Consider the following 21,441-nt stretch of genomic DNA (forward strand, 5'->3'; position numbering starts at 1 on the left):
TCTTCTTCTTTTGCAAAATAGTTTTCTCAGTTTAAATATTTGATATCATTCTATGTTCTAAAGTGAATGAAAAACGGGCTTATGGGACATTAAAACGTTTAAATCTCTTGTATTTACATTTTACACGTACATCTCAACTCTTGTGGAATGGAGAGTGTAGTTCCATCTCAGTGAACTTTTAAAAAAAGCTTTACGCCTGCTGTGAAATTAATTTCCAATATCATACATCATCATCACTTTTTTAAATGATTTTATTTTTACTATTCCATTGACTAATGCATTTCATCACTGAAGTATCAGTTACAGAAGACCAAAAAAACTGTCTTTTTTTCCCTCAGTTTAATTTTTCTGGAAGCAGATGGACATTGGCATAGCAGCAACATTACAAAATAATATGACATGAAACTGCCTTTAAAAATTAGACATTGAAAATATGGTTCAGTGACAGAAATCAACATTAGGCGTAACAGTAAGGTTCTGGGCCTCCACTTGCACTTGTAGACTGGGAATAATTCTGTAAGTCTCTGGAACTGCATTACAGGGATGAAACATCATTGTTATAAAAGATGTTGACTAGTGTGATGTGTTGATCCTGCCGTTAGAGGGGACTAAAAATATAATGGACAAAAATCTTGCACGAGTGTTCTGGTATGTTAAATTTATATGATGCACATCACTTTGATGCTAACTGAATCATTCAGTGACAACTTTAGCCCTACAGATGGAAGCACTCATTTAGGAAGAAGATCTGAATTTTTTATAAATTAGCTTACCATTCAAAAACAAACAATAATATATGTCTCGTTAAATACATTTGTATGAGTTTCTATGAGAGGCATAACCATTCTTTCGAAAAATTTCAAAGGATATTATTATATTATCATTTCTCTGCATCACTCACAACAGTGCTCACAGACAGTGTGTAAAGAAACAATAAAGCAACCTATTAGTTAAGAACATTTTTAATGCAAAAATAAGAATATATATGGATTTTATATGTGTATTCTGTTTCAAACATGAAAGTTATAAAGTTTTGATCCATATGGTGTTTCTGTAGTTTAGCAGACAACCATTTAAAGATTTAGGTTACATGCTCAGCATTGCAAAACTGCTTTTATATTGCTTTGTTTTCTATAAATTTCTATAAATTTTCATCTGTCACTTTCATTATATAAATAGATTTTGTAATTTCATATTTTCAGTATAAAGAACTTGGTGTTTTTTCCTATCCTTTAAATTTTTCACTTTCGTCTTGCCTCTCTTGATCACCATCTTCCCCTGTGTGTGCACTCGGCATCTTTGCTGGTTCATTTTTTCTCATCTGTGTTGAGCTCTGCTTCACCTTCTACCTCATTATCTTCTCCACTGACCTCAGCATTCACCTTGCTCTCTTCTTCTTCACCTGACTCTTTGGTAGTGCCCTCTTTTGTTTCGTTTTCATCCTCTTCTTGATTACTGTTGCCTCTGCTACTTCTACTGCTATCGTTCTCTTTAGTCTCGTTATCTGACTGAGTCGTCTCTGGATCGTTGCCGTTTCCCGTCTTTTTCTGTTCCTCCACTGTGTCTACATCATTAGCGTGATCCGTAGTGCTTTTTTCCACCTCAGTGTGGTCTTTATCTTCCTTCTCATCTTCCACAATTTTCCTCCTTTCACCTTGAGAAGACATATTGTTTCCATCCTCAGCCTCCTTACTGTCTAGAGCCTTATCACTGCTAGATCCATACTCTTCACCATTAAACACCTTCTTATTCTTTTCTGGATCCTCCTTCTTTTCCTCCACTTTCTTCTCATTTTCTGCTATGTCTTCTCCTTTTCCATCTTTTTGTCCATCGATTTCTGTTTTTCCTCCACCTCCCCCCTCTTTTTCACCGTTTGTCTCCTGGTTATTCATCTTGTTTTCACTGCTAGGTAAATCACCTTCTTCTCTGCCATTTTCAGTGGCAACCTCCTCTTTTTCTTCTGGCTTTTCAACATTCTCCTCTGTTTCATTTGTATCAGTAGCATCAAGTTTCTGTAATGCAGTATAACCACAGAAGCAATTAATATCTCTAAATATTTTAACATATGCAGTATGTTGAATTCTTTCTGTGATTTACACTGTTCTGTTGATGCTATGGTTCGTTGGTGCTATCTGCCTCTGTACACCCGCACAGTAGATTTTAAATCAAACATCAAGAAACGATAAACAGCAATCAATTATTGCCATACTGTAACTGTTTAGGAATTACAGTCATTTTTATACATAGTTTTTAGACGCCTGAAGTAATTGAACAGTTAACTGACAAGCGGTTTCATGCCCAGGTGAAACCAGTCCGTCCCCTCATAATCTTATCAAAAAATTAAGCAGAAAAAGATCTGGAGATGAATCCAAGTATTTGGTATCTTTTCCCCCGAATTCTCAATGTGATGTCCCAAAGACATGAAAAAAAACAAAAACCTATGAGACCTATGCACTGGCCAGCTCAGCAAAACCAAAAGGACTGGAACACCATCGTTTGTTGGTTACGAAAAAAGCCTTCACGACTTCTAGACCAGTCAAGAAAACTATCAAGGAGCTTAGTCTAAAATGAAGAGATGCTTTCATAAATGGAAAGAGAAGGTGCAAATCAGTGGTTCCACTGAAGAATGGGAAGAACATAGCAAATATCTAAAAGAGCCTACACAGTTCTGGAACAACGTTTTCATCTGTTCTTTGGTCAGATGAAATCAAGAATCATGGAAAGGAGCATGGAGAAGAAAAGGAATAGCCCATGTTCCGAAGCATACCACATCATCTGTCAGACATGATGGACATATGGGAATGTATGGCTACTGAAACCAGGTCACTAGTGTTTATTTATGATGTGAATGACAAAGTAGCAGGATAAACTGTGAAGTGTACAGGGTTGTACTCTCTGCTCCGATTCAGCCAAATGCTGCAAAACTGATCAGACAGTGCTTCACAGTGCAAACTGCAAAAGCAACCCAAGAATATGTCAAGACAAAAAAAAATCTGATATTTTTCAATGGCCAAGTGAGTCACCTGACCCCAATCAAATAAAGCATGTTTTTCAGTTAACTGAAGAAAAAGCAGAGAGACCCACAAACAAGCAACTACTGAATGTGGCTGGAGTAAAAACCTGCCACCTCAAGAAGGAGGAAGAACAGCATTTGGTGATGTCCATGGGTTCTAGACTTCAGGCTGTCAGTCAGGTAGACTAGACTACCACCACTGACTTTCATTATTAGTATTAAGAACAATCCTATTTAAAAATGCTTTGTTTAATAACTTGTGAGTCTGAAAATGAGGGATTATGTATAAAAATGACTGTAAATATATATGTAAAATAAAAAGAGCGAGTGAGTAGTGTATGTTTATACCACTTCAGGTCCATTGTCTTCTAGTTTTTGGCAATCAGCATTTCCTTCATCAAACTTCTGTTCCAGTTCATCTAGAAAAACAGACAATATTAGCTCTGCATGCAAAATCAGAAGCTCATTTTACAGAGAGGTATTTGATTCCTTAAAGTACCGAAAAAAACAAGTTAAAGCATGTTTTCCAGTTGTGTTCCATCCTAATGTGCAATATTGAATACTGAAAAGGCTTGTTGTGGCCAGTACAACATAAAGGAAAGGTAAATAAAGAGTGTCCTACTATCCTGGTATAGATGCAGTAGACTTAACTGGACTCATTCAGAAACAAACATGTAAAATACAGTAAAATAATAATAATTGACAATGTTAATGAATACATGTTAAAAAAAAAAAAAAAAAAAAAAAAAAGGCAGATGAATATAGTGTCACACCTGTAAAAACTTGCCCTCAAATCTTGTCAATCTTTGGGCATTAAAGAGCCAAAGTGTTCCTTTATGTGCCCACTGCTCATCTTTTCAAGACCCTGAAACCAAAATTTTCGCACTCACTGCAAATTAATTCATTTTACAAACCCAAAAAATCTGTCCCATAAATATGGGTGCTTTTATTCGTCCTTCAGTCGAAGTCTTGTTGAAATTATTCAGCTTTTATTCAGCAGATGTTGCCAAATTTGAATACATGCAGCACAAGAGTGACACCTGCTGGTCTAAAGGAAAAGCACCCAAGATAATTTGTTGCAAGTAAACAACTTTCCCTAGACAATGGAAGTGTGCAGGAGAGAGCCAGTAAACATTTTATAAGCTCATTTAGTGATCTAAATTTTACACTGAATGTTTAACATTGTCTTCATCTTTATTATCACCACTGCAGTAATCATCCTAATCATCACCACAGGCATGCAAAGTAGATGGTTTTCTCCTTTAACCATTGCTTTTGTATGATATCACAAAACAAATATGATGACCCATGATAATCATCCAACAGACTAGAGGCCTGTAGAAGAAATCCTCCAGTTCCCCCCGAGGAAACACAAACAACTGTAAAGTGAGACTGGGAGTCCAGGAATTTAAATGAAGACATCGTACTACAACTCCAAACAAGCTCAGCTCAGCAAGGCAGTTCTGTTGGAGTGTGAAAATGGATACGGGGCTTTTCTATTTTCATGTGAGCATGTGCATCAAAGACCTTGGAGTAATTAACCCTAAACATAAGAGGAAGACAAGTATACGCTCTGATAAACAACATAATTACACACTTGTTTTGAAACATTGGATGAGACTGAAATTTCTAATCAGGAATGAAAAAAAGAACAGTGCAATTAATATCTTTAATATTAGTTTTCCTTTCTACACATACCGGTTAAGGAAGAAAAATGACTCCGGTAGAGATTAGAAGAGTTTATGGAGACATTTAATGCATTTCAAATGCAAAACTGATTGAAGTTTAGCCATGGTGGGAGATGAAACGTTATGGTAATAATAACAGACCTCTTTAAGAATATTTTATGGAAATCACCCCGCATTCATTAGGAGTGAGGGCCAAGCGATTCAGTGTAAGCAGTAAGCAGAGGAGGAGCTGCTATGACTCTAAACATCTTAACATGATTTAAGGATGAGGAACAGGCTCATGAAAATGCTAAATCAAATTAAATATGATATTTAGAATCTCCCCCTTCTTTCTCATTCCAGTATATCCGGAGAGTCTGGCTTTGCAAATGGTTGGACTGCTTTATGTATGTGTGTGCAACTGAGTGTAAAATGTGTCTGACTTTTCCTTTCATAATCAGGCAAACACACACACACACACACACTCCCTCCTCCACAAGGCATAAGCAGACAGAGCACACCCACATTTCAGATGATGTGCTGCATCCATTAGTAAGAAGTAAAATTGTATGCAACTGCAAGCAGATATAATTACTCATATAAACGACTCTTGCTGGCATTATCTTGGAAGGTAAAGTTACAGATGATTGTCGCTCCAGAGAAATGCAATAAAACACAACTCAAGATGAAGTGATAGGCTGGATAGATTGCACACGTGCACACACAAATACAGTCTGCTTTTAGCGATGCAGGGTTTTTTTGCTGATCTAAATCCTGAAATGCATTGTTAAAAAGTTGCCAAAGGACATTTCACCAAATTCAAGTCTTAGCACAGTAGCAAAGCAGGTATTTTATCATTTTGCCTACCAGATGTAAAGGATTGCTGAAATCATGTGATGTTCTTAGAAGGTGTAGTGAAGAGGTTAATACAGAACTTAATAATCAAACATGAGCAAAGAGATGCATTCTACAAGAATGTTTCAAAGATTTTCCACTCCTTCAGGAAGCACTTTAAAGTCCAATAAACTTCTCCACAGGACATTTTTAACCACTATTGCAAAGGAATCTGTGAGTGAGTGGTATAATCTACACTGTTCTTTTTGTTGTTCTGCAAATTTGCAAATTATTCTCTAATTTGTGTTGGGACTTTTTAGAAAACCATTAACCCAGGTAAAACTCTTCTTTACCTTGTTTTTTTAACCAAATCTTCCTTACAGAAAAAATAACTACTGTGCTCTGTCTAGTATCTGTGGATACTAGGTAGGATAGACATTTGTTATTGCAACATTTTCAGTGCTGATGATCACCAGGCATAATAACCTCTGACAGGGTGACACTTGCAGTAGGTTGTAACTCAGAGCAAAACAAATCACTGCTTTACACAGTAAAGCCAGTTTCTGCTGATCCCTTATTCACAAGGGGGTCACTCTGCATGTTTGATTTAGCAAGATGCCCTTCCTGACACAACCCTCGAGGGACTCGTGTCTCCTCTCAGGATCAAGCTGGAGCGCTTTTGTTAAGCGAGTGTGTAAACTACTACACTGTGGATGCACCACACTACATCACACACATGTGTACTTTTATTTATTTATTTGCTTGGCCTCCACAAGCCTGGTCTACTTTAGCATTAACTGTACTGCAGCTAATAAATTCTCAAGTCTTGAAATACTACTTAATGGACCTGAATCACTTCACACATCACTCCTTGTATTTCACTGGACAGTACAGTAAATTGCATATTTACACCCAGATGATTTAATCCACTCAGCCTGTACCTGAGTTATAGTTGGGTGTAAAACAACATGCACAGTGATTTGGAATGCTGCCACTCTGCATGTGCGCTCCGGTCACTGACCAGGGTCCTGTTAAAACATGCAATGACTGTATGGCTACATGGGAGACCCAGCTGCTGCTGGCTTTACATAAATCTGAAACACAGAAAAGCTGAACAGCTGAGAATAAAAATGGTTGACTGGTCTAACTCTTTCATTCTGTGATACCACAATAACATGACTTGATACTTATAATGCTAATGATTTGTAAATGAAGATTTGGTGACTCACATGTCACTTACTCCAAATCAACCCTAAGGACTTTACTCATAAAGACAGCTGGAATCTCCCTTTGTTGGTATTATTAGAATGGTAAGATCCACCAGTTTCGGAGCTTAACTCAGTACAATGGATCACTATCTTGGCATTTGTTGCCATCGCTAAATATTATTGTTATATAATGGAAGTGCAAAACCTTGCCATGTCCTTTTAAAAGATATGGTATATTGAAATGTCTAGCATTAAGAATAGACACAAGCTGTCTACACTGTGGCATTAAGTATTTCTTATGTATAGCCTTTATCTTTGAGATTTGTTTCCAAGATACATCTGGAAAAAAAAATGCCATGCACTTTTGTGTAGAAAATTCCTCATATGCTCTGTGCTTAGATAGCTTTGACATTAAATCAAAGAAAACCTTTGCTTAACAATGTTGCAACCAGACAGCCAAAGTAATATTTATAAAGGTCACAGCTTCTGTTAAATGTTTAAATAATTCATGGAGCTTTTTCCCCTGCACTGTTCTCAAAGTTGCCTGAAATCTTGCCATTGACCGTTTTCATTAAACAAAGGTTTTAATCTGAATGAATGTCTAAGTGCAATATGAACACATATTAAAATCTGATTTCTTTTCCTTTCTACATAACTGAAAAAAACATGAGAGCATGACCATTTTATTCCAAGTTCAAGTACTTATGCTGTTGAGTTGTAATCATCAAATCTAAGAAAACACTGAACGCAATTCCTTTCTCTAATAATTCAAGCACTGATAGTCTTCTGTATATTTATTTAATTACTAATTGATTTATATCTTTTCTGATAGTTGTTCATGTTCTCTTTATCCTCTAAACTACATTATATGGACTAAAACTAGAAGAAAAGAAAGAAAAACACATTTTAAAATGCATCGTTGATGCCATTTGCTTGCATTCCTAAACCTCTCTTTAACAAATAATATAAACTTTAGATGGCCAAATGAAGAGAAATGCTAAAAAAAAGACAAGCCTGAAAAGTAGAGATTGAACCTGATAGACATGAGGAATATTTGTGTCAATAAGAGTGTCACACATCACCTTAACACATCACCATCACAGCCGGTGCTGTTGTATGTCACAGCCAAAACACTTGTTAACAGATGAATGTGGCAGATTAGTACAGCTTCCCTGCTCTTTAATCCAGTAATCCTGCATCAATGGGTCATGAAGAACCCTTTTCTGCTGTAGTGAAAAGGAAGGAGATGAAAGGAATAGAAGAATCCACGAAGAACAGACAAGCATGGCGGTGATGTCGGAAATTTGACATATGAGCGTGTGCACAAATGCACATAAAAACAGACATGTGTGCGCACACACACACAGCACACGTTGTCAGAACTTAGCAAATGAAAAAAAAAAAAAGTGGTGCCATCATTCATCCCTCACTGCTTAGCCTCTTTTTTGACACAGGCACACGATTTGAGATGCACACTCTCTTTGTGTACATGTCTCCTGCCTCCTAACACTGGGTTGAACCCTATTTCACTCTGACAAGCATTATAGATACATATGCTAACAGGGCTAATTCCCCCCAGCAGAATCACATTTTATGACACCAGAGGCTGAGGTTTGATCTGGTTGGTTGGCTTGTGCATACGCAAAGGCATGCAGAGACAAGCATAATCACACAAACACACATGCACACAAGCTCACTCACTCATGTCCAGCAATTTTTATTTCTCTCACATTCAACTTTCAAATAATACAAAGAATGGTTTTTGTTCCCTTTCTTATTTAAAACTGACTTCAAATCAAAGCCCTTTTGAGAAAATGTATGCTGTACATCCTTCATAAAACATACTTAAATACAACAGAAATTCAACTGGCTTCTGCTACCTTCAAAAAGATAAAGTACAAGAAAAGAAGGGAGCCATGCTATTCAGACATGAAGGTTCTGTGTAAAGTGAATGCCCTTGAAGTATTAATGCAAGTGCAGAAATCATGTGTGTGAAATTCAACATCTCTAGATTTATATTTTTAAATAAAAGGCATGATGAACCATGTTGGAATATTGGCTGCTCTGTAAGTAAATAGAAGTAGAAATAGAAAGCCCATTTTTAGCTAAGCTGATGCATTTTTTTTTTACCCTATTTCTGAGGGTTTCAAGCTGCAAAGAATCCAGATTTTCCACAAATTTTCCTATAGTAACTTCCTATAGTAACTAACTACAAAGTGGAAAACAATGTTTGGCTTCCACTTCTAATCATTATTTGTACTGTAGCTTGCATTACATCCACTATTTATTGCATTGTGTGCTATTATTTCTTCCTACAAGAAAAAGCATCCTGGATTAAAAGTATTCCACAAATTTAATCACACAAAAAGTTCTTTAGGGAACAAAATAAACCTGACCCTTTAATTAGTGTCTCATCCACCCCCCACCAACAGTGTTAATGTAATAAGTAGGCATGTACACAGCCTGTAAAAGTTCAGATAATCAGTAGAACCCTGCTCTGCCTTTACCTTTCCTCTCTCTCCTCTTGTGCATACCTTTTTATCAGTAATTTCTTCTTGAAGTACAAGGCTCTTTTGTTGATTTTCAGAGCAGCAATTTGGCGCCAGCGAGGGGCCCAGGCAACTAAAAATCTGCTTTGATGACTCTAAATGGAGAGATTATCCAAATGAAAGGCAATTATCCAAACCCCACCCATCCCTCTACCCGTTAATATCTCTCTGAGCGTTTTTTTTTTTTTTATTCCATCCAGTACTCATGCTTCATCATCCCTTGGTTATTCATCAAATTCACTGTTTGATTCCACCTGTTTTCCCTTTTCCTCCCTTCTCCACCTCCATAATGTTCTACTCACTTCATCATCTCAGCTTTTTATTCCCTCTTTTCTCCTTCTTTATCCCCAATCACCTGTCTAAACACATCCTTTTCTCCTTTTTCGGTTACGCTTTTCTTTGTCTCCCCTTTTGGTTCTGCTGCATTCCCCTTCTTTTCCCAGGAGAGCCATTAACTGAATTGGCCACAGAGGCCATTTAAGAAAGAGAACACTGATAAACATCCCATTTCTATTTTGAGGCTAGCAACAACTGCTAATTGCTTCCATTCAAGCTGTTTTTGAAAGAAAAGGCTAACACTGACTAAATTGGACCAATAAGTTTAAAAGAATAATAAAGACCAAACCAACAAGCCATGTGTCTTTCTGGTTAAGTCTTTTAACCCACAGATACTGGTTATGTTTCATGCCTTCACAGTATAGTCTGGGTTAATTCCCCTCATATTAAGTGTGTTTTGAACTACAGGTCAATTTAGAATGTCTAAATAGCATCTCTGAAATTAACAATAATGTTAATAATCCTTAATTAATGTTTCAGAGAGCAGGAAGAATGTATCGTTTAGGCTACTGGATGGTATCTACCATCACACAGTAGCATGCCCTGTTTTACTCAACACATGAAAACATAACAAATATAATGAATTTAAACATATTTTATCAAAAGCGGAAATCACGAGAACATTCTGGAACTGTTGGGAGTTGTTATGCCTAACCACTAAAACCTTACGTATGTGGCATTTTCACATATGCTTCCCACATACTACATAACTGCATGATGCTTGATTTAAATATCCTCCTCTTTATATTTTATGACTTGAGAAAGGAAATCCCAGAAATACGACACAACAGGTTCTGGTGCAAAAATCTTTGAGCTCCCACCTCTTCCAAACAATCTTATCACTGCACTCTCAATGCCAAGAGTACTTTTTTAATGCCAAAACCCAGATGGCACTGGCATAAGACATTAGCAAATTTGACCTTAAGTCTCTTGGCTGGCTGGGAATACTTTGGTGAATATTGATATATATCCAAAATCAATTGCAATTGTATGGGTCAAATTTGACCCTGAACAGCCTCAGGGTACAACAATTTATATTATACAATACAATTTTTAAATACATCTTGTGTATTTTGGGTCACTTTATAAAAAGTCTTAAAATCCAGGTCAAAAGCATGACATTTAGGGTACGTTTTCTGCTGTCAAATGTCAAAAAAGGCTACATTTGACCTGAACAGGATGCAAGGGTTAAGCTGGGTCTCTTTGTTATATTAAGGTCAAATTCATGTCATTCATTCCAAGTTTGCTGCATGAGATGTCACACCTCCTCTCCCTTCTCTCTGCTCTCACTCAGCATTGTGTTCCCTAATGAAACAGCAAAGGTAAAGGCTTTACAATAGATGGTGAGTAACGGGGACTGGTGAACACACACACATAGACACACGCACTCAAAAACTAAACTCCATGTTGTAAACACAGTGAGTGCACTGCAGAGGGAGAATCTCCGGTTACAGGGTCACTCGGTCTCGTTTGTCTTTTTTTCCCGCTGTCATCGGCTTGCTTGTCCTTACAGTCTCATCCCTCATTCCAAAGCCATCTTTGACAAATACATTTATAATGAATTGATGCTTTTATAATCATATAATATCTTTTGTCTTGGTTCCAATGTTCCAACACATCAGAGATCTGAAGTGTGGGTTTCATGCTTTGTACTTTCCACAGCCTCTGCCAGTCTGGCAACCTTTTGGCTGTGTTCCTTTTGGCACCAGAGCGGGGTGTATTTACCTCATGCCCGGCCAGGGCAGGATTTCCCAAAGGGAAAATAACACCAAACACCTCTGTGCTGCTTACAATCACCATAAAAGGTGATATGAACACTGTGTTCCTGTTGCAAAGCCAAATACTAACACAACACTGAATTTAACCTACCTAAGATGGTAGGCTAAAGGGACATTTTTATTGTTGTTGTCGTTGTTGTGTAAGCCAGTATTTGTTCATGTTTCATTTGAGAACCAAAAAAACAAAACAAAACAAAAAAAAAAGCAATAAATAAAAAGAATAAAGATGTCTTTGGGAATTAAATATACTGCTTAGAGTGAAATCAGGACCATGGACAGAGACAAACACTCCGTCTTTCTATGAAACCAAACAAATAAGGAAAATATTGTGTCTCACTAACATGAAAGGACTAAGAAAGCATTGTACAGGTCAAACGGTGAGGACTGCATGAGAAAGTGAAATGTCCTCAAAGCCATTTAAAGATGTCTTATGTCAGATTTTGTTTTCTGAGATGTCTGTCTGTTAATGTAATTTTTGCTCAATGTCATCCAAGGGGACCAACAATGCAGTATGCTTTTCTGTGCCTGTAATATGACGTGCCACACAATCTGATACAGGCAATTTTGAGGGTGACATTACAGGCTGCAAATGCAGACATGAACATACCAACACAGAGAACACACACACACCTCAGTTCTCTCGTTTGATGCAAAAAGCCACCTCCTCTGAACCACAGTCACAAATTCTCCATGCTCTTTTGGGGGTTCTGCTGTCAAATCCCCTGCCAGAGAGCCAACAGGCAAAATCTATTAAGAGCCACAACATGACGTAATGTGGTTCATACCACAGAATCAGTTATAACAAGGTCAGCAGCAGTCTGCAGAAGATTTGCTTCCCTTTGACTTTAAAACTGATAATCATAAAGACAATGGATGAATGGATAGATGGATGAATAATAATAATAATGAGATTAAGAGTCCCAGAGCAGCAAAACCTCCTAATTTCCAAAAAAAAAAAAAAAAAAGGATGGCAGGTGCCAAACTTTCTGTAGGACATTATTATATACGTATCACAAGAAGATGACGTAATGTGTTTGTTGTAATAAAGGTTAATGTCATCATGTTAGACCTACTTTTAATATTTCATGGCAAATATTTTGCAGAGCAACAGTGCCACTGTGTGGACATTTATGAATGCAGCAGGTTACATAAGATTCCAGTGACAAAGCATTACATCATATTTTTGTGTATGTTAAACTCTCAGCAGCACATAAACACCACTTGTGAAACATGGGATGGCAAATTCTTAAAGAAGTAGATTATTCTGATACCTTCCACTTGCACACATCTACCATACTCTATAGATGAAAAAGGAATACAGAAAGTGGTGATGATGATGACAGAATCACAGGAGCATGAGTGTTGCTAACTATTGGTTATTGGGTATATTATTATCCATGAACTAAACTATTTTAGTTCTTGGGTAATAATATGTCAAACAAACTTTGATTAGATTCCTTTTGTATGATTTTCCTTCACTAGCTCATTTTTATTAAAATGTGACTTTTTTGACGGTGTTGAAACAAGTAAATACTACTGATTATAACTCTATGTTTAAATATATATTACAAACAAACTACTTAAGGATATAATTACAAATGCAAGCCCCAGAATAATATGAGCAAGAGCATGTCACTGCTATATTGTTTATCCAGTGTAGTCAAAGTAACCCTTAAATATAAACCTATACTATATACAGTAGCAATGCTTTCCTTTCTTTGACTTCGGGATGAATACAGCCCCGCTGAGCTTAATAGCCACCATGAAAACAAACAGGTGTAGATATTAAAATTTCACTTCTATTCACGGTGATCTTTTTCGTGTTTTTGCATTACCATTGTCAGATGCACCAGGAGTCAAGCTCTGTCTGCTCTTAATCTTCTTTAAGGAGAGCAGTCTGGCCTGAGAAATCTCTCTTACAATGGAGGACAGGTGTTCCTTGTTGTGGCTTGGAGGCGAGGCCTTAGGAGACTCTCCATCTCCACTGTCACTGCTCTGGACCATCGACTTACCCTGCAGAAAGTAGCAGTCAGATTTAGTTAGTAAGAAACTTCTCATAATCATGATGATGGAGAGTAAAAAAAGACTTACATCTTGGGTTTGCTGCATCAGTTTATCCAAAGGTGGGATTTTGAAATGAACCATAACGTTTTGTTTTTTTTAGAAACATGACTAAATATTTTATATTCACAATGAAATACAATTCTGCAAGTCCACTTGATCCTAAATTTAATTCAGGCTTAAAATTTAGGACTGGGGAGTCTAGACCACCATGTTTTTACATCATTATTTGCTAGCCATCCCTAAATAATTAAACCAGCAGAATTTTTCAGAGAAAATCTTTTCTCTGTGCTTTGCATATTAAAGAATCCTGGAAAAGTTTTGGATTATAAAATATAAATAAATAACAGCTCACAAAATATTGGACTACTGACATTTTCACTCTGTTTTGAGAACCTGTAGATGGGCGGCAAAGAATAAGATTTCATTCTGTGAAAAAAAGAAAACAGACAAAAAGTGTTGACATATATATTTGATACTGCAAAAATGATTAACGAATATTGACTTACATACATGAAACCCATACATAAAGGATTGAAGTGTAATACATTTGAACATGACATGTGCAGGTATATTTAGTGTGTACGTGTGTGTGCATGTACATGTCTATGCATAGGAATAGTAGTGGTAGAAAAGTTATTTTAAGCTATATAGTTTATGTCTTGCATATTTCCACAACCATATCCATAATCACATACTGTGTATGCTACCATTGTATATAGTGCATTATCTTACTTCTTTTTTATTTGTTTGTATTTTATTTGTATTTTTTGTATTTTCCTTCTGATATCTGTACTTGAGCTGAGGTAACGCAAAAATCTCCCCATCGTGGAATCAATAAAGTCTTGTCTTATCTTATCTTAAATAACATCTGTTCACAAACTTCCTAATATCTATGTTTGTTTTTTAGTCTGTCTATAATTAAGCTCTTCATAGTTGTGTGTACGTGCCTATAATATCTATCTGTAATCATAATCATTTCAAACAGAACACCTTCATACAGATGGAACATGCGTGAGGATTGTAGTTTTCAAGGGAATTAAAAGCAGCTTTGTAGCCCTAAAGGAGTAATTAGTTGCCCCAGTGGAAAAGATCTAAACACAAACTGTACGGTTTCCAAGAAGCATCCCTGGTCACCATAGTATTCTATTTTTAAAGTTCCACAGCTCTTCATGAATGACTCAAGACTACACATAGTGATGGATATTAACGGTGCTCATGACTCACTGCTATTCGTGTGCAATTCTATTGTAGAAATGCTTGTGTTTATTTTTAATGCAGGCTAAATCAAATGCAAAATTTCAAACCTAATGACATCATTTTGCAGATCTTAGATGTGTGACAGTTTGGTAAATGTCAAGTCTTCATTTTTGTTTTTAAATCAAGCACTCAGTGTTAAGATAAAGTGTTACTTTCTTTACCCTCTGACTCGCCTCGTCCCTCTGGGTTTGGTGAAGAGCAGATCACTGTAAGGAAGCTTCTTAAACTTTTCTCTTCCCACAGCCACATAAAGCTGACCACTCTCTAGCTGATTCCCCTCAGTCACCTGTTGGCCTTCATAGGTAAAGAGACTAGAACACACAAAGAGAATCAAAAGCCTTATTGTTTACATCATGTGCTGGCTCCATGTGATCGTTTATTGAGCTGGTTGAAAAATGAAGCATACCGACTTTTGTTGTGCCAGTAGAATGTATGTTTCATATAGTGTCAGAGCAGATAGACTACCAGTTAAAAGTTTAGACACAGCTTCACATTTAATGGTTTTTCTTTATTTTTCTGACTATTTACATTATAGATTCACACTGAAGGCATCAACACTATGAATGAACACATATGGAATTGTATAGTAAACAAAAAAGTTAAATAACTCAAAACATGTTTTATATTTTAAATTCTTATATTTGGTGTCTTTAGCATATGCCTACAATATAACTGAATGAGAAGGTGTGTCCAAATTTTTGACTGGTAGTGTATATTTTTACTTAATAAAAGAAAATCCATTTTAGCATCGGTAGTAAATACATTTTGAGATCAAAAATCGAATCAAAATTCAATAATGCAAATATATGAAATTGGGAATAATGTGCTGTAACGGAAGTGCATGTGTTGAAAGTCTGATGCAAATTAGTTTATATAATAAAGTTTGCAAAGAAATGCAGTACATTTATGCAGTTTTTTGTTTTTTGAAATTGTCCACCTACCTTCTAACTCCCCCGAGGACTCTTAAACCCATCTTCTCTGTAATCATTTCTAGTATCTTGTCAAACTGGCCCAGTATCCTCTGGTGGACCAACAGCCTCACTGCGGAGTTCAATATATCACCATTTGCCACCACACTATGGAAGGGAAATGCACAGTTAAAAAAATAAAAGGCAGAACTTTGGTGCAAACTGCTTCAGTTTCCATTGTCAAGTCCAGTTTTTCTTACACTACCTATCTACTACATCTACTTCTTTTCTATGTCCAAATTGGTCATATATTTATATTGTGTATTTAATCCAAAATAATGGGACAATTTAAGAAGATTTTTTTCCCAAAGTGAAGTTAAAAACTTGAAAAATGAAAATTCAGCTTACAATATGGTGCATGGCTCCTTGATGGGTTTCAGGAATCGAGCTGACACAATGAATCTATTTGGTGGAAATGGTTTAATCTAAAAAAAAGAGAAAAAAAGAAACAGTCAAAAAGTGTCAATAAGTCTATATCAAACATACAGCTGTTAATTAAATTTATCTGGAAGAAAAAACCTATTAGTGCAGTTTTTAATAATGCATTAAGCTGAATGAGTAATGTTGATGTTTTGTGATAACAGGACTAAGTTAAAAGCTTGTTGGTGAATCACCTTGTCCACATGGGATCTGGAGGCTCAAAACAACAGACCTGTATAAACTTTAGGGACTTTGCAGACCAATGCTCATACTGTAGTCCAAACAGAATGGGCACTTTACTAACCCTTCATCCTAAATACTGGATACAAAAGACTCATCAGGGTTAATAATAGCATGCAAGCTCTAGAGTCAAAACTAGCAACAACAGTTTGACAGTAATTAAATGGCTTTGTAAAATCATTTTAACCATACAGGGAGTGCAGAATTATTAGGCAAATGAGTATTTTGTCCACATCATCCTCTTCATGCATGTTGTCTTACTCCAAGCTGTATAGGCTCGAAAGCCTACTACCAATTAAGCATATTAGGTGATGTGCATCTCTGTAATGAGAAGGGGTGTGGTCTAATGACATCAACACCCTATATCAGGTGTGCATAATTATTAGGCAACGTCCTTTCCTTTGGCAAAATGGGTCAAAAGAAGGACTTGACAGGCTCAGAAAAGTCAAAAATAGTGAGATATCTTGCAGAGGGATGCAGCAGTCTCAAAATTGCAAAGCTTCTGAAGCGTGATCATCGACCAATCGAGCGTTTCATTCAAAATAGTCAACAGGGTCGCAAGAAACGTGTGGAAAAACCAAGGCGCAAAATAACTGCCCATGAACTGAGAAAAGTCAAGCGTGCAGCTGCCAAGATGCCACTTGCCACCAGTTCGGCCATATTTCAGAGCTGCAACATCACTGGAGTGCCCAAAAGCACAAGGTGTGCAATACTCAGAGACATGGCCAAGGTAAGAAAGGCTGAAAGACGACCACCACTGAACAAGACACACAAGCTGAAACGTCAAGACTGGGCCAAGAAATATCTCAAGACTGATTTTTCTAAGGTTTTATGGACTGATGAAATGAGAGTGAGTCTTGGTGGGCCAGATGGATGGGCCCGTGGCTGGATTGGTAAAGGGCAGAGAGCTCCAGTCCGACTCAGAGGCCAGCAAGGTGGAGGTGGAGTACTGGTTTGGGCTGGTATCATCAAAGATGAGCTTGTGGGGCCTTTTCGGGTTGAGGATGGAGTCAAGCTCAACTCCCAGTCCTACTGCCAGTTTCCGGAAAACACTTTCTTCAAGCAGTGGTACAGGAAGAAGTCTGCATCCTTCAAGAAAAACATGATTTTCATGCAGGACAATGCTCCATCACACGCATCCAAGTACTCCACAGCGTGGCTGGCAAGAAAGGGTATAAAAGAAGAAGAACTAATGACATGGCCTCCTTGTTCACCTGATCTGAACCCCATTGAGAACCTGTGGTCCATCATCAAATGTGAGATTTACAAGGAGGGAAAACAGTACACCTCTCTGAACAGTGTCTGGGAGGCTGTGGTTGCTGCTGCACGCAATGTTGATGGTGAACAGATCAAAACACTGACATAATCCATGGATGGCAGGCTTTTGAGTGTCCTTGCAAAGAAAGGTGGCTATATTGGTCACTGATTTGTTTTTGTTTTGTTTTTGAATGTCAGAAATGTATATTTGTGAATGTGGAGATGTTATATTGGTGTCACTGGTAAAAATAAATAATTGAAATGGGTATACATTTGTTTTTTGTTAAGTTGCCTAATAATTATGCACAGTAATAGTCACCTGCACACACAGATATCCCCCTAAAATAGCTAAAACTAAAAACAAACTAAAAACTACTTCCAAAAACATTCAGCTTTGATATTAATGAGTTTTTTGGGTTCATTGAGAACATGGTTGTTGTTCAATAATAAAATTATTCCTCAAAAATACAACTTGCCTAATAATTATGCACTCCCTGTATTTTTAGTACACGAAAGTACAAAATAAAGAAAGAGCAACATCAAAGCTTTTACTTATAAAGAAAATCCGCTATTGTCCACACTAAAATCATCCGTGATGTCCATGACAGCAAAAGAATGAGCTCCCCTGTGATGTGAGGCTGCAGAGAGTAAGCTCTGCAGGTTTTGTCCCACAACACCTGTAACCTACTGTGAGACTTGCATCCTAGGGGAGAATGGGATGAGGGAGGAGTTATATTAAAAGTCTTCTGGTGTGTGTGAGTGCAACCTGGCAACTGAGGTGTGAAGGTCAGAAGTAAAATTAAAAAATCTTAGATAAATAAAGGGCGGTGCATGTTCAGTGGTACACCAGTTTTTAACAACACACCGGGAGAAAATGCTACAACATACTACAGAGAGAGGCTTTGGAAACCACAGAAGATGATAAAACACCACAATCAAAAATCCTGAAATCTGCTGTTTGCTAGAGAATAGAATTATTTTTATTTATTTTATGTTTTTTGTTAGACCTAGCTAACCAATCCAAATCAGGAAGAAACCAAGCAAGGCAAGGCATGCATCAGTCTCTAGGGACATCGCACAAGTTTTTATTATCTATCGATTTGTTTATCAGTATCTGATCTTTCATTCTATAGTGGGCAAAAAGTCCCCACGGCTCGTTTTAGCGTCCTTGTACATAGTCCACTTGGCAGAAAAAAAAACAAAACAAAGGAAACTCCTTGTTCTTTCAGTGCATCATTTAAATGGAACCTCTGCCACATCACACACCTACTCAGTTATATCTTGAGTGTGCACTCGCTAGATACCAGTGAAGTAAACAACAATTAACAAGGTCATCTATAATGAAAGTTCTTGCAGCGGGTGATGAGACATAATCAAGAGCACGTTCTCTTTGAACGATAAACACGTTACAGTCAATAGAAGCAGATGATGACAGCTAGTGTCTTTAAAGTTGTGGTCATAAGTTAAAAAAAATAAATTACAATAATTTTAAAAATGGGCTGCACACTTTTTAGAATACCCTGACAAAATTTGGAGTGCCCCATTATTTGCTCTGACAGCAATTAGCATGTCAAATTCTGCACCTCTTTATTTTCTGACATCTTGTCCATAATGCAAATGAAGTCAGCAAAATTTGTTATTTTGGGTTCTACTAGACCATTCTGTGCTTTCGCCAGGATACATTTTATATTAGTTTAAAAAAAAAAAAAAAGGAGGTCATGAACCTGTGGGCTACCTGACTTTAAGCTCCTTTGGCTCTGACTTCATTGATGCATTAAAGATGTATTAAAAGGAGGGATGATTATGATCCATAAATCAATAATGCATGGAAACTGAGACGACAACACAGTGATTCCTCACAGAGAACAATTAGGGGGAATGCTAAACATAACACCTTTCTTCAAGGATCTTCATAAAATCTTTATGCTGTGAGTGTTCCCAAATATATTTTTCATTTTGAAGCAGTTTTGGATGTTAAAAACTGGACATAACAACTTTGTAGTTGAAATGTAGCCACTTCAACACACTAAAGTGTCTGAAACTAAATCTAATGCAACCTGTGGACTTGATGTAGTAAGAGAGCATTTGAGGAGTCTAGCTGGATTATTGGAACTGTAAATTATATAAACCATCTCTTCTAATTGCTAGTTTAAAGCCAGCTATAAAAAAAAATCCTGGGAATTCCAGGCTGTTAACACTGTTACCCTATAACAGTGTGGATCTTACTGACTTTTGAAGCCGCTTTGCCATACCTGCATTGGAACGGTCTGCATCATTTTCTTCTTCCTGGAGCCAATCTGTAGATAACTAAAAACAAGAGATAACGTGACGTAAAGGTTAGGTTTCCTGTTCTGTAAGGTATTCTGCACCCCACACATGCAGAATAACGTTTTCAGCAGTTAGCAAATTCTCATCCCTAACTGCTGAAAGCTGTACCAAGAGTTAAACAACTAGAATTTAGCCACTTGTCGCATAAAGTCAATTACCAAATGTGCAGCTTTTTACTGCACAAAATTTAATAAGTTGTTATACAGAGAGTGTTAATTTCAATTGTTCCTGCATCATCACAGCTGATATTCCAAACATTTTTATCTGAATATTTAAAGAAAATAAATCTGCATGCACTTTCTCTGGTTTTTACTGTAAAAATAAAGGAGGATGGAGACAGTATGCAATCTTTTTGCATCTGGGATACATTAACTTCCCCTCTGCTGCTTCTCCATTGCATTCTATGAATAAGTGGCTGCTCAAATCTCATTATCTGCTGCATGAGGCCACTTATTTTTAGGCTAGGGCAGAGTACACTTCTCTACAGTGCTGATCTCATTTATCACTGCCGTGAGTCAGCACTGGTGCAAAACTTTAAAGCCACGACTCAGCTCCGTGTCTGACAATTGGCTCGATTTGCGTACATATATATTTGCTAATGTCAGCTACAATGATTATGAAACAGTAGGGATATTTCAAAAGAAATTTGCATGAGTCTCGATTAACAATGATTGCTAAGGGCCAGCTTTCCCTCTTGAATGCATCCGCAACTGGTAGATGGTTTATTCCTGGTCATCTACAGCTGTATGCATCTAATGCTTATTGACGTCTGTATAATGACACAGCGTGAAAGCCTTATAAAAGTAGGCTAGCTTATTTGCCTAAACCACAATGTATGCTTACTCTAGCTTTTTGAATTTTTCCCTCCCAGCAGCGACGTACTGCTCCCCGCTCCTCAGGCTCTCCAAGCAGTCAACTTTATGACCTCCTCTCGGTGTGTAAATGTTTCTCACGGCTCCAAACGGGGCTTGTATGCCGCCCGTCACCTCTCTTAGCAAGGTTTCAAAGTTGCACATCCTCTTTTGGTTTATCACTATCCGCCGAGCATCGTAGTATGGATCGCCGTTTCGAAACATGAAAACGTTCTTCACCACGGGTTGAGAGAGAAAGTTTGGCCTCTCCGAACTCATCTTTGTGCGTAAAAGCGGGCGGAGAGGGAAAAAAACACGTTACAACAAACTCACGGTTCAGAGGTACGGGCCATTATAACGTCATTAGAGCTGTTCCATTCTCGTCAAATGTTCTGGGTTGAGTAAAAATGGGTAATGGAGGCAAAGCTTCAACCAGCAGACTGGACAGAGAAAAATCCAGAGGAGGAAAAAACTGCTTTCTGCACTTAAGAAAGTTGCTGATTAAAAGTATGATGGAGCGTATAAAAGTGCTGACGTTTCCCTGCGTTACAAATGTCAGCTGTCTGCAGAATTCCCGCTCCTCTGCACAGGAGTGTGTGGAGTAACCGCTACAGCGTGTGCACCGCTATAAACCGCAGGTGATGGTAAAAAGCCCAGCGAGTCTAAGTAGT

At 37.4% G+C, this 21,441-nt stretch overlaps 1 protein-coding gene across 2 annotated transcripts; it reads right to left on the reverse strand.

The window, feature by feature from the left end:
- Window positions 1-334: 334 nt before the first annotated feature.
- On the reverse strand, window positions 335-21,441 carry LOC308405933 (doublecortin domain-containing protein 2-like). 2 transcript variants are annotated; one of them, XM_080896742.1, is made up of 9 exons: window positions 21,104-21,441; window positions 19,844-19,898; window positions 16,023-16,099; window positions 15,648-15,782; window positions 14,868-15,017; window positions 13,821-13,875; window positions 13,221-13,398; window positions 3,362-3,432; window positions 335-2,012 (listed from the first exon to the last, which is right to left on the reverse strand). In XM_080896742.1, exons 1-9 carry the CDS (start codon window positions 21,121-21,123, stop codon window positions 1,308-1,310), a joined length of 1,446 nt encoding a protein of 481 aa, XP_080752868.1. In that variant the 5' UTR covers window positions 21,124-21,441; the 3' UTR covers window positions 335-1,307. The 2 variants fall into 2 exon arrangements, with proteins under 2 accessions (XP_080752868.1, XP_080752867.1); XM_080896741.1 differs by having other exon boundaries at window positions 20,763-21,441.

This window comes from Rhamphochromis sp. 'chilingali', assembly GCF_963969265.1.
Source record: "Rhamphochromis sp. 'chilingali' genome assembly, chromosome: 11".
Classification (NCBI taxonomy): Eukaryota; Metazoa; Chordata; class Actinopteri; order Cichliformes; family Cichlidae; genus Rhamphochromis; species Rhamphochromis sp. 'chilingali'.

Excerpts from the sequence above, each read along its gene's own strand:
- LOC308405933 (XM_080896741.1), bottom strand. The coding sequence starts at position 21,049 with ATGAGTTCGGAGAGGCCAAACTTTCTCTCTCAACCCGTGGTGAAGAAC. Across the intron at positions 13,876-14,867 it reads GGGACGAGGCGAGTCAGAGG|AATGAAATCTTATTCTTTGC; the intron begins GTAAAGAAAGTA and ends TTTTTTTCACAG. Across the intron at positions 2,013-3,361 it reads AAGACAATGGACCTGAAGTG|AAACTTGATGCTACTGATAC; the intron begins GTATAAACATAC and ends ACTGCATTACAG.